At 49.1% G+C, this 13,524-nt stretch overlaps 1 protein-coding gene across 1 annotated transcript in view; it reads left to right on the forward strand.

The window, feature by feature from the left end:
• Positions 1-13,524, forward strand: part of CIB4 (calcium and integrin binding family member 4) — a 364,792-nt gene that overhangs the window by 306,217 nt on the left and 45,051 nt on the right. Inside the window, exon 6 of the mRNA XM_085609419.1 lies at positions 11,458-11,546. Coding sequence (XP_085465545.1) covers positions 11,458-11,546 — 89 coding nt within the window. The remainder of the gene's footprint in view (positions 1-11,457; positions 11,547-13,524) is intronic.

A 13,524-nucleotide genomic window follows, 5' to 3' on the forward strand; every position in this document is an offset into this window, starting at 1 on the left:
GGCTTCTCAATCCCCGGTGCACAACTTCGAGGGTACCTCAGAAGCTGCGCTGTAAGTTACTAGCCACTTTTCCCAGGTAGCCGGTCCCACGTCGCTCGTCGCCTCCACGGATCTCAGCTCTGCTGCAGATGTGGATGAGGGTCGGAGAAGTCTGGAAATCAAGGCTCTGGTCGGGCTCTGCAGTCGGTTCCTCGTCGAACGTTTCACAAAGCAAAGGGTAGTCACTTGATGGTGCCTGTTTGCACAGGGTAGCCACTCCTTGGCTACAAGGGAGATTCTTCAGTCTTCTTCTTTCGTCGAATGTCGAAGGTCCAGAGTTTCTGTTCAGTTTTGCAGGTTCAGGATAATCTAAAGTCTTGAGGCCCAACTCCCACTCTTATACTAATCTGGGGGGCTGGGATACCTGCTAGGTCACGCCTTATGGGTGGGACCTGGGAGGGGGTGGTTACACCCACTTCCCTTTGTCCAGTTTCGCGCCAGAGCTGGGGCTGGAGTGCCCCAGCGCCGGTTTGAACTGGACTATGCAAGGAACACCTTGTGTGCCCCAGGCATGTCTCATTCCTTTCAGCCCACCCTGCCCCAATACACTAAAGGCTGTCTGGGGAGGTGCTAGCACCTCCCCAAGCAGGAAACCTATTGTCCAGGCCTCCCTGGCTGGGATCCCTCCCAGCAGCAGGAGGTCAGACTTGTGTCGTGGCAGCAGCATCCATTTTGTGATGCTGAGGCTTTGGTCAGAGGCTAACAGTTGAAGTATGATTTTAACATGTCTTTCCCTCTAGAAGGGGGGAATAATATTCTCATGTCCAGAGATGGCATGGGGGTATTATTCCCGAGTGTTAGACACCTTACACGACATGCTTTGATAAAGCCAAACCATAGTTACCATAACCGTCTAAGATTATAAGGCACTTTAAGAGTATATGGTAGGCTATATCATAGAACAGCTATAAGGACATGGTTCCGAAAGCTGCAGACAGGCTCAGCTCATGCTAGAGCACCATCTCACATGTTACCAAGCACTCTGCCTCCAGGATTGTCAAGGCCTGCCATAGGAGTGACTGATAGGTACACATGTGTCTATATGTAAGTTAGGTATAGGAATACTACACCTAAGCAAGGGGTGATTACACGACCTTGCCCCAGCTGAGTGATCAGCCAGTTGTGTCAAAATGGAAGGCCAGGCCAGGGGTGGCACAATACATGCTGCAGCCCCTGGTAGGCCTAGGGTACACCTATGCCCTGGGTACCTAGGGTACACTGTACAGGGGCCAATAAGGTGATCCTATCCAAATGGGTTATGCACCTAAAGTACATAGTAGTAATTTAGAGAGAGAACAGCAGGGCTGTGGGTCTGATTAGCAGGCCCACAGCCACATCTAAGTCGGAAACCAGTAAAGCAAAAGCAAAAAGTGGGGGTGAACATAGAAAGCAGACCCTACTCTCCTACAGACGTCGAGAGAGGTCGACGTCGAAGACACGGCCGACGTCGTGGTCATCTAGCCGATGTCAGGTGCCAGAGAAGAGGAGATCGACGTCGAGGTCTCCGCGATCGCCGTCGAGACCAGAACGGCATACCTCACACTTGCCGATGGTGACGCAGACGTCGTCGACGTCAAGGGATTCGACGTCGAGTGCGAAAACTGGAGCGCCCGCGGAGAGGTCCCCAGGAGAACAGACATCATCTCCGGGACTGCACATCGTGCAAATATCTCCGGAAGGATCACCCGAGGCTCCAGAGCGGTTCGGACTGTCACCGCGCTGGTTACGAGATGTGGGCGCAGGCACATGTCAGAGTCCGGGATCGGACTACTCCCGCAGGTATTCCCCACCGCGCAGGAGTAAATCACCTCCGAGGGATCCAAGGCCAATTTCACCACGCCCGTCTCGTTCCAGGGACCATCGCACCGCGCCAAAACGTCCAAGATCTCCGTCCAAGCGCAGATCAGGGTCAAAGGCTCACCATAGTGAACGCTCCCACAAGAGGCGACGCACCAGGTCGTCCACTGGGACTTCATCCACAAGATCCTCAGTCCGGGACTACTCTCCTACTTTTTCATTAACGCCTCCATCGCGAGTGTCTCCGGTGGATGACATTATAACTTTCTCGGACGTCCTGGGTAGAGGGGCGCAGAAGTTGAACATCGCACTGCACGTCCCTCAGGCACCCACTTCTGTGATCTTTGACACTTTACACCATCGGTCAGCTCCCAGACCTCTGCTCCCGTTGGTGCCAGGATTGATAGAACCAGCTATGGCCAAGTTCCTTACACCGGCTACAGCGGGCTCGGTTCCTTCGAGAATAGCAAAGAAGTACAAGGCTCCGACCGAGGACCCTTTATTCTTGAGGGCGGACCCGCCAGCGGATTCGGTGATCGTGGCGGCGGCCATGAAGTCTCACTCAGCCTCAGTATCTGCTTCTGTCCCCCCTGAGAAGGACAGCAAGCTGATGGACTCCTACGGCAGGAGAATGTGCAACACCTCTGCCTCGCACATGAAGGTCGCTAGCGCTTCAGCCCTGCTGGGGAGGTATGATCGCTCCCTATGGGATTCCCTGGCCAGGTTCGTGGAGAAATTGCCTAGGGAGGACAGGCAGGACTTCACGGAGATCCTCCAAGAAGGCGGACTGGTGGCCAACCAAGTAATAAGCGCAGCGGCGGATGCATCAGACCTAGCCGCGCATGGCTACTCCCATGGCATCTGCTCCCGCCGTTCGGCCTGGCTCAGATTAACGGGCCTCAAACCAGATGCGCAGAAAAGAATTCTTAACCTGCCGTTTAATGGGTCATCGCTATTTGGAGCTCATGCGGACGACCAAATGAGCAAGATGAAAACGGAATTGGACACCGTAAAGGCTATGGGACTGGAAAAGCGCAAAGAGTTCCGCAAGCGCTTTCGCCAGGGCGACAAACGTGCCTTTCACCAGCGCGTTCAAATGCCCCAATGGTCCTCTCAAAACCAACAGAGGTCCCAGTTTCAGCAAAGAGGGCGGGGCAGAGGAAGAGGAAATGCTAAACAGCAGCAGTCCTCTAACAAGCAACCTCCCAAACAGTGAAAACTTACTTCCTCCGCGCTCGTTCGCCACTCCGGTAGGAGGAAGTATCACCGTTCACCTGGCAGAGTGGAATGCAATTACAAACGACAGATGGGTGCTGAGTATTGTAGAGCGTGGCTACTTGCTGAGGTTCAAATCTCCCCCTCCGCAGGTACCCCCACGGAAACAGCCACTCCCTCCCAGCCAAAACAAGCTTTTAAAGGACGAAGTTGCCACTCTCCTCTCCAAAAACGCCATAGAGGAAGTTCCAAACAGGCAGAGAAATCAGGGAGTGTATTCCCGGTACTTTCTTGTTCAGAAAAGAGGAGCGATCGGAGACTACAGACCCATCCTCGATCTCCGCTTACTCAACAGATTTCTCAGAAGAGAAAAATTCAGGATGCTAGCACTGCACCAGATCTTCCCACATCTACACCAGGGGGACTGGATGTGTGCCATCGACTTACAGGATGCATACTTCCACATTCCTGTCTCAGCGAAACATCGGAAGTTTCTCAGATTTCACATCTTTCGCCAACATTATCAATACAAGGTCCTGCCATTCGGCCTCAAGTCCGCGCCACGAACGTTCTCAAAGTGCATGGCGGTGGTGGCTGCATTTCTCTGCAAACGGAAGATATTCGTCTACCCCTATCTAGACGACTGGCTCTTAAAAAGTTCCACTCCGGCTCGACTCCAGAGTCATCTCTCGTTCTGCCTAAACCTTCTACACTCGTTGGGCCTTCAGGTCAACTACAGGAAGTCGATCCTCAATCCAACTCAGCGGATCCACTACCTGGGCGCCTCTCTAGACTCCTCAAGCGCAAGCGTGTGTCCTTCGGAGGAGAGGTTATCCTCCATGCTGCAAAAAAGCCGCACGCTTCTCAGCACGGAATATCCCACAGCCAGACAAGTGTCATCTCTCCTGGGATCCATGGCCTCGTGCATCTACATCGTGCCCAACGCACGTCTGCACATGCGTCCTCTGCAACAAGACCTAGAGGATCAGTGGTCGCAGAGGTCCGGCCGCTGGGAGTATCACATTACCCTTCATCAAGCCGCCAAAGATTCTATCCGGTGGTGGATGAAGCGCTCCCATCTGCTTCACGGCGTCCCTTTCCATCAGGCGCCTCCGACACAGACAGTGGTCACAGACTCCTCCATGCAGGGCTGGGGGGCTCATATGGGCCGGCTTCAAGTACAAGGTCTCTGGTCCGCTACCGAACATAGCTATCACATCAACTTCTTGGAGCTACGAGCAGTCCATCTCGCTCTCAAGTCCCTGTACCCATCCCTGCAGACCGACTATGTTCAGGTTCAGACGGACAACACCACAACTATGTTCTATCTGAACAAGCAAGGAGGGACCAGATCACGGGTCCTGTCTCTGGAGGCCCAGTCAATCTGGAAATGGCTTCTGGCGAGAAACCTGACGATCGTCGCTGTTCACCTGCCAGGGACCCTGAACGTGCAGGCGGACGGCCTCAGCAGAGACTTCGTCGAAGCGCACGACTGGGTGCTCAACGAAGACGTCGCTCAAGACATTTTCCGCTTGTGGGGCATACCGGACATCGATCTGTTCGCAGACGCGGACAACAAAAAATGCCCCGTCTTCGCCTCCAGGTTCCCTCAACGGGGGTCGCAGGGGAACGCGCTTTTGATCAGCTGGTCGAGGACATTGCTTTACGCTTTTTCTCCTCTCCCTCTCATCCCGGCTGTGATTCAGAAGTTCTACAGGGCCAGAACTCGGATGATCCTAATAGCACCGGAGTGGCCCCGGCAGTGGTGGTACCCAGATCTACTCCAGCTGTCGGAGGTACCACAGAGGAGGTTGCCATGCCTGCCGAACTTGCTGACCAAGGACAAGGGGAGAGTGTTCCACCCCAATCTCCCCTCCCTCCGCTTGACGGCATGGCTCCTGAATTTATCCAGTACGGACATCTAGATCTTCCACCGGACTGTATGAGCATTCTTCGGGAGGCAAAGAGGCCCTCCACGAGGAAGTCGTATGGCTTTAAATGGAAAAGATTCTGCTTCTGGTGTAGAGATAACACCCTTGATCCGATCCGGGGTCAAGAACAGGTTATTCTCCCCTACTTACTGTACTTGGCGAAGTCTGGGTTAAAGTACTCTTCCATCAGAGTACACTTAGCTGCTATTACAGCCATAGGAAGTCTCCTACCCAGATCTCATTCTTTCAGATGCCAGTGGTAAAGGATTTCTTAGAAGGGCTTAAGAAAGTTTACCCACCTGTGAGGTCTCCTTCCCCTTCCTGGGAACTGAACATCGTTCTCTCTAAACTGATGGGAGCCCCTTTTGAACCGATTCATAAGGCCTCCTTGCAACATCTGACCTGGAAGGCTGCCTTCTTAGTAGCCATCACTTCGGCCCGTAGGGTTAGTGAAATTCAGGCCCTCTGCTGCAAGGAACCTTACACTGTGTTTCATGCTAATAGGGTGGTGCTCCGTACCCATCCGAGCTTCCTACCCAAGGTGGTCTCGGACTTCCACATTAACCAGGTGATCACGTTGCCCACCTTCTTTCCTCAACCGACCACTCCCCCGGAGAGAGCCCTACACTCTCTTGACCTCCGGAGGGTTTTGAAATTCTATCTGGCTAAGACCCTTACTCTTAGAAAGTCAGACAGGCACTTTGTGAACTATGGGCCCACGAATACCGGACTGGCTGCATCCAAGACATCTATTTCAAGATGGATTGTCTCTTGTATAGCTTTGGCTTACCAACTATCCCACAAAGTTCTGCAGGGTAAACCTAGAGCACATTCTACTCGAGGGAAGGCTTCTACGGTAGCACTCCTTCGCAACGTTCCCATGTCTGAGATCTGTAAAGCGGCTACATGGCGCTCAGTCCATACTTTTACACGCCATTACTGCCTAGATTCAGACGCGCAGGCCGACGCCCAGGTGGGGCAGGCTTCTCTGAGGAACCTGTTTGCATAACTGTAAATGCAAAATGTGTTTTACTGTTTGTTTTTTAACAGTTTTTTGCTCGTCCGCGAGACTTTGGGTATGGGCTTGCTACTCTATTCATAGATTATGACTATTGATGAGTATCCCCTGGATGAGAAGGATTAGTTACTTACCTGTAATCCTAGTTCTCATCGAGGGGTATACTCATCAAAGTCATAAGCGACCCACCCACCTCCCCGGACGAGCAATGTTTTCTCTTTAAATAAGTGATGTATGGAAGGCAGATCTACTCAGGTGCGGAGGCACCGCCAAAAAGAACTGGCCCAACTGCCACCTGTAGTGCATCATGGGAGCAGGGGGTCACAGGCAGGCCTTAAAGGCACGGTCCCCCTACTCTAATGCCTTAAAGGCAGGGTGTCAGTTTTCTTGGTTTCTTGATACTCTACTGCAGCCTACTGGCGAATGCCTACAATTACATGTTGCTTTATGGCAATAAAGCAGTGCTGTGTTATATTTTGCCTGATGCTTCCTTTTTTCCTTACGGGTTACGGGGGCACTACTATGCAAAAATATGTAATTTACAGCATTGCCATGTTTTGAACATTATTAGGCTGCATTTATATGTTTTCACATATGTATATATATATGTATATATATGTATTTTCTATATGCTCCGGGATCCCGCACATGGGCGGGGATTATTCATAGATTATGACTTTGATGAGTATACCCCTGGATGAGAACTAGGATTACAGGTAAGTAACTAATCCATTCTGACTACAGAAGGTGTACATAAAAGGAGTTCTGAAGTAAGGAAGCTTGAGAGTGCGAAGGAGAGAAACATCATGATTATTCTGTGCCTTCCTAGATATATGTAGAAATATTCACCTGCTGTTCCACATGCAGGATCAAGTTAGAGGGTGGTATCCGACAGAGACTTGTCTGATATTAGACCAGGAAAAGGCATTTGATTCACTAACGTGGGGCTATCTTTTCCAGGTCCTGACTTAATTTGGTGTTGGTCCCCGACTCCTTGCATACACTTGTCTTCTTTACACCAATCTGACTTTCCGTATCCGTCTGGGTCGCCTTATCTCTACTCCTTTTCCAGTGAGCAGGAGAACCAGACAAGGTCCCTTTTCCCCATTGCTCTTCACCCTCGCAGGGGAGCCCCTTGCCATCCGCTTGCAGCATGAGGGCACTGACTGGGGGATACCCCTGGAAGATAGGACGCATGCGGTGTCCCTGTATGTCAATGACCTCCTCCTCTATTTAAAGGACATCACATCACATCAGATCTTACACCTCTATGCAGAACACTCGATGAGTTCGCAACAGCCGCAGGACTCCAGTTCAATTGGGATAAATCAGCGATACATCCCCTTCACCCTAACCAACCTCCTTGGTCCATACTACTGGGTTCTACTACCCTTTTACACTGGCAGGGTACTGCCACTTGTTACTTGGGGGTTCATCTTTACCACACCCCTTTGGACATAGTCAATGGGAATCTCCGGGTATCACTGCAAGGCATCAAGGCACAAATGAAACTCTGGCATTGGTTACCTCTCGCACTGATGGGGAAAATTGCCCTTATTAAAATGATTTTACTGCCTCGCCTACTGTACCACATTTCTAACCTCCCTGTGATCCCGCCTCGCTTCTTCTTCCAAGAGCTCGATTCCCTGCTGGATTATCTTATCTGGGGCAACAGGCGCCATCATGTAGCACTTTGCAAATGAGAGCTCCTGCTGGACCTAGGAGGGTTGGAGGCTCCATCTTTTGATGTGTTTTATCTCAGGGCACAGTTGCAGAGGGTTTCGCTTTGGATTGATGGGAGATCCGTTAGGGAGACCTGCAATGCAGATGGCGTGATATCCACCAGCGATCCATCACCTCCTACTTCTTAAAACAATGCCCCCAGCTCACCACCTATTCAAGTAGCTGTGGCTCGGATCTGCATGATATGCATACAGTGAATGTCCCTGAAATCTCCAGCGTGTGCCCCTGCACTGCCCCTGGTTGGTACTCCCAAATTTCCCGGGTTCTATACGAGGCTCGACCTGACCCTCTGGACTGAATGCTCTATCCACACAGCAGATCAATTTCTCTCATTTGACCAGCTAGTAGCCGATTATGGTTTACCCCAGGGCACTTCCTCTTCTGTCGTCGACTAACCCATACCTACACTACCCTGTGGAACACTACAATAACAGAACCCGTAACACACTCTGTATTGCAGATGATTGTAATGATGGGTCCTGGTCATCATTGAATTACTTGCCTGTATAAAGCCACTCGCGTTCACCATGCTTCCCCTCGACACCCTCCGACATAGGAGGGAGGAGGAGTTTGGGCGCACGTTACACGATAAGGAGTGGGAAATAGCCTTGCAGCTTCCACGCCAGGTGTCCTGCAACTCTCTCTTCAAGAATCTGCAATTCTTTATGTTACACTGCGCATACCTCACCCCAGGCCTATATAAACCTATTTTCCCCCCAAGCTGGCGCTAGCTGCCCCAGATGCCAGGCTCCTGGCACAGATTTTAAGCATATGCTTTGGTCCTGCCCTACGCTACACCAATTCTGGGAGAAGGTACACGATGTCCTACATCAAGAAGTCACGGAGCTCCCCGATATCTATACTTGGGAGGCATGCCCACTTGCTATTTTCAAGCTCCGCACACCCCACAAAATACGCTATACCAAAGCACAACCCTACGCCTGTGTGCAAGACTGCAACGGGTATGTGAGGCTATACCAAAGCACAACCCTGCGCCTGTGTGCAAGACTGCAACGGGTATGTGAGCTATACCAAAGCACAACCCTACGGCTGTGGGCAAGACTGCAACGGGTATGTGAGTCTATACCAAAGCACAACCCTGCGCCTGTGTGCAAGACTGCAACAGGTATGTGAGGCTATACCAAAGCACAACCCTACGCCTGTGTGCAAGACTGCAACGGGTATGTGAGGCTATATCAAAACACAACCCTACGCCTGTGTGCAAGACTGCAACGGGTATGTGAGGCTATACCAAAGCACAACCCTACGCCTGTGTGCAAGACTGCAACGGGTATGTGGGGCTATACCAAAGCACAACCCTACGCCTGTGTGCAAGACTGCAATGGGTATGGGAGGCTATACCAAATCACAACCCTACACCTGTGTGCAAGACTGCAACGGGTATGTGAGGCTATACCAAAGCACAACCCTGCGCCTGTGTGCAAGACTGCAACGGGCATGTGAGGCTATACCAAAGCACAACCCTACGCCTGTGTGCAAGACTGCAACGGGTATGTGAGGCTATACCAAAACACAACCCTACACCTGTGTGCAAGACTGCAACGGGTATGTGAGGCTATACCAAAGCACAACCCTACGCCTGTGTGCAAGACTGCAACGGGTATGTGAGGCTATACCAAAGCACAACCCTACACCTGTGTGCAAGACTGCAACGGGTATGTGAGGCTATACCAAAGCACAACCCTACACCTGTGTGCAAGACTGCAACGGGTATGTGAGGCTATACTAAAGCACAACCCTACACCTGTGTGCAAGTGAGGCTATACCAAAGCACAACCCTACACCTGTGTGCAAGACTGCAACGGGTATGTGAGGCTATACCAAAGCACAACGCTACACCTGTGTGCAAGACTGCAACGGGTATGTGAGGCTATGCCAAAGCACAACGCTACACCTGTGTGCAAGACTGCAACGGGTATGTGAGGCTATACCAAAGCACAACCCTAACCCTGTGTACTAGACTGCAACGGGTATGTGAGGCTATACCAAAGCGCAACGCTACACCTGTGTGCAAGACTGCAATGGGTATGTGAGGTATACCAAAGCACAACGCTACACCTGTGTACAAGACTGCAACGGGTATGTGTGGGTATACCAAAGCACAACGCTACACCTGTGTACAAGACTGCAACAGGTATGTGAGGGTATACCAAAGCACAAAGCTACACCTGTGTACAAGACTGCAACGAGTATGTGAGGCTATACCAAAGCACAACGCTACACCTGTGTACATGAGACTCACATTGTGGCTGCATTGGGCATACAAAGCTATCCCTGAACTTTTGGGACTGTAGTGCAGTGCTTAATTTGTATAAAGACAAAATAAGTGCCGGGTCCCTCGTCAGGAGACCACTGCAGCTTGCACTTTCCATTTCCCTTGCCAACGCTGCCAGTGACAGTACCAATGCAACTATTAACCATCACACTCCTAAAAGTGTCATTATTCAGACTATTCCAGGCCCAAAAGCTATACAAATGGCTTGGGCAGCGGGTAGTAGTCATTTTAATGTATATTGAATTAATAAACATCTGATGTTGTGCTCAGCTATAAATTAGACAGTCAGCGCCACCAAATGGCAGACTGTCACAAGTGCCGGTGTTGACAACTAAGTGCTGGTGCTAAGCACTGGAAACCACCAGCTCAAATTAAGCTCTGCTGTAATGAACATAGTAGCTTATAGTGAGGCATTTGAGGCTATCTTTTTAGAGGTGCACAAATGGAACTTCATTGGGTCCAGAGCCCATGCATAAGCATATGAAGCAATACCTACTCCTAGGAACCTGCATTCACCATACAAGCCTATACTGATGTATATGAGGCGGCACACGGAAATATGAAGCCTTTCCATGAGAATATGATGGTTGTGCCAAAGCATTAGGGGCTGTAACTGGACATCTGATAGGTATAATTTTGTTTATGAGGCTGTACTTGGACATATGACAATGTGTCTGGGATATGGTGATTAATCTCCCGTAAATTAATATAATAAGCGCTCTAAAATGTCTCTTCAGGTACATGCATACCACAGAGAAACATTCCAAATTCCTGTTTACAAAAGCATATTCACGTGTGAAAATGTACATGAGGCACATTTATACATAGGAAAATGCCTCGCCTTATTGCAGTAAAACGTCATGACTTCTTTTTCTCCTTACAAAAAATATGTCCCCCTGATATATTCCTGCCCCTGACTGCCGTAAATCTCCAGTGATCTCCAGGGTGGGACTGGATCAAGAAAGGACATAAATAGCCACAAAAAGATACATTTGAGGTACCATTCCTCCCCTTGAACACCTACTCCCTCGGAGGCTTTACTCGCACAAAGTGTGTGTGAGTAACACCTTTTATGAGTGGATACCACATTTTGGGAACCGCAAACATGGATTTATAATTGTAGAAAAGACTGCTTGGCTTGCAGATCTGTCTCCTGGGGGGAGTGCAGAGCTTTGTGAGTCAGGGCTCAAAGAGATTGAGCCTATCCCGTGTTTTCCTTTTGACTTGATCCGAAAGGGGAACGCCAAGCAAAATATTAAAAACTCTTATGTAATATTATATTGCAATAAAAGGGCCCGATTCATCAAAACTTGGCTTTTACTAAATATGACATAGAACATGGGAGCTACACAATTTATCGCATTTAGGTCTGGCCAAACTAATTGTTCTTGCATTTCAATCCCTGTTTTTTCTTCCAGATTATGAAAGAGGCTGACCTGAATATTGACAACCTGATTTCCCTACAGGAATTTGAACATGGGATTAGCAAAGCCCCTGATTTCCTACAGTAAGAAACACCAACCAATCTAAACGTATTGATTTGTAAATTGTTGTTTATGGAGGTGGGAGTGTTAGCAAAATTAAGGAGCATATTTATTAGGGCTTTATCTCCGCTTTTTTGGCTTACAAAGGCATAAAAGGATCATTCAAAATACATTTATGAATAAAATCACAAGGTGTATCTGACAAAAGACCTGCAGGTATAAGCGTGTCAAATATGAAAGTGTCTCTGTGAGAGAGTGTGTGTGTGTTTCAGTGTGTGTGTGTGTGTGTGTATATATATATATATATATATAAATATACACACACACTGAAACACCAAAGCTTACAAGGATGTTATAGTTAGCCTCACATTTCACTTTTACAAAACCAGAGGAATTCAGCAGTTATAGTTAACTTACATCGCCACAATGCACTGTTTATCACCTCAGATATTACGGGACTGTGTGCGGGGAATGGTGGCGGCGTGGGCTCACCCGCATAAATTTTTTGAACAGCGCAGGGGAGGCGGTGGTCCTTGGGACAGTGTGGAGACCTGCATTATTTTAGTATGAGTTGCACCGGTGTTAAGTGCCCTGGGGAGATGGTAGTCCTTGGGGGTGTCGGTCCTCGGGGATTTCATAAACCCTGCACAATCTGCATAACCAAATCTACCTATCTGCCAAATTTCATGTAATTCCATTCAGCGGTTCAGGCTGCAGGCGTGTCTAAAAGTCATATGGGAATTAACATGGGAAGAAGCACTTTTTTTGAGACCCCTTTTTCTCAGCCCCCACTTCATCGATCATCCCAAAACCTTTCATGAACAAAAAGACTCACTATGACACTTTTGGGGGAAAATTTCGTGAAGATTTGTCAAGCTGCGCCAAAGATATAGGCAAGCCAAAAAACGCTTTTTGGAAACACTGTCCTAACTATAATTGCCTAAGATATATATATTACCTTCAGGTGGTCGCCAGTAGGAAGTTATAGTTAGGAACTCTGCAGAAATCTATGTTTTTGGGGCAATATCTATCAAGCTTTCACACAGCAAGATGGCTTGCTTCATTGCGCTGTGTGAAAAAACTGAAAAATACTGTATTTAACATAATATGGCGCATTCATGTCCTTTCCTTATGCTGGCAAACCTTTGGCTCCCTTGTGCCAACACAGTCACCTTTGCGTGCAAGGGTACCTGCTCTGCAGACTTCTTCACAAAAACAATCCTGAGAGGTATTTTCCACTTTAGAAGGTGGTCAAAAAAAGAGGAGAAATAAAGTTATTTCTCCTTGTTACACCTCTCCCGAGGAGGCGTAGCATTCTGACACACTCCCAGGTCTACCACTAATAGTAAATCTGGGAATGCGCCAAAATCCAAGGGTGGATGTGTGGGAACACCCATGGAATGCCTCCCTGGGGTAGAGTAACACAAGGCAGCGATTTGTGCTGCGTTGTGTAAATAGATAATTCTGTATCTAGTGTTGTGTCACCCTTGGGCCTCCTTGCATGGCGCAAGGGCAACACAACACTATGGTAAATCTGGCACTGTGTGTGTGTGTGTGTGTGTGTTTGTGTATATATATATATATATATTACCTACTGGCGGTCGCCAGTAGGTAGTTATAGTTAGGACCACGTTTCCATAGGAAATCCGCAACATTCTATTTTGAATAACTTTGGCGCCGGTCGACGAATCCTCGCGAATGTTTCAAAATAGGTGGGGCGCTACGCTCCGCTCCTACCCTGAAAGTCTCGGGGGGATTCGTCAAGCGGGGGCTGAGATAAAAGGGGGGTCCCAAAACGCGTTTTTCCCATGCATTTTTCCATAGGACCTTTAGACAGGGCTACAGCCCGAACGACTGAACAGAATTACTAGAAATTTGGCAGAGAGGTAGTCCTCAGGTCAAGGAAGTGCCTTTTGTAAGTTTGGTGTAAATCTGTTCAGTAGATTCTGAGAAAATAGCCTTTAAATCAATATATATATCTGAGCCAGCTTACGGTGCGCT

Source organism: Triturus cristatus, chromosome 6 (assembly GCF_964204655.1).
Source record: "Triturus cristatus chromosome 6, aTriCri1.1, whole genome shotgun sequence".
In the NCBI taxonomy this organism is placed as follows: domain Eukaryota; kingdom Metazoa; phylum Chordata; class Amphibia; order Caudata; family Salamandridae; genus Triturus; species Triturus cristatus.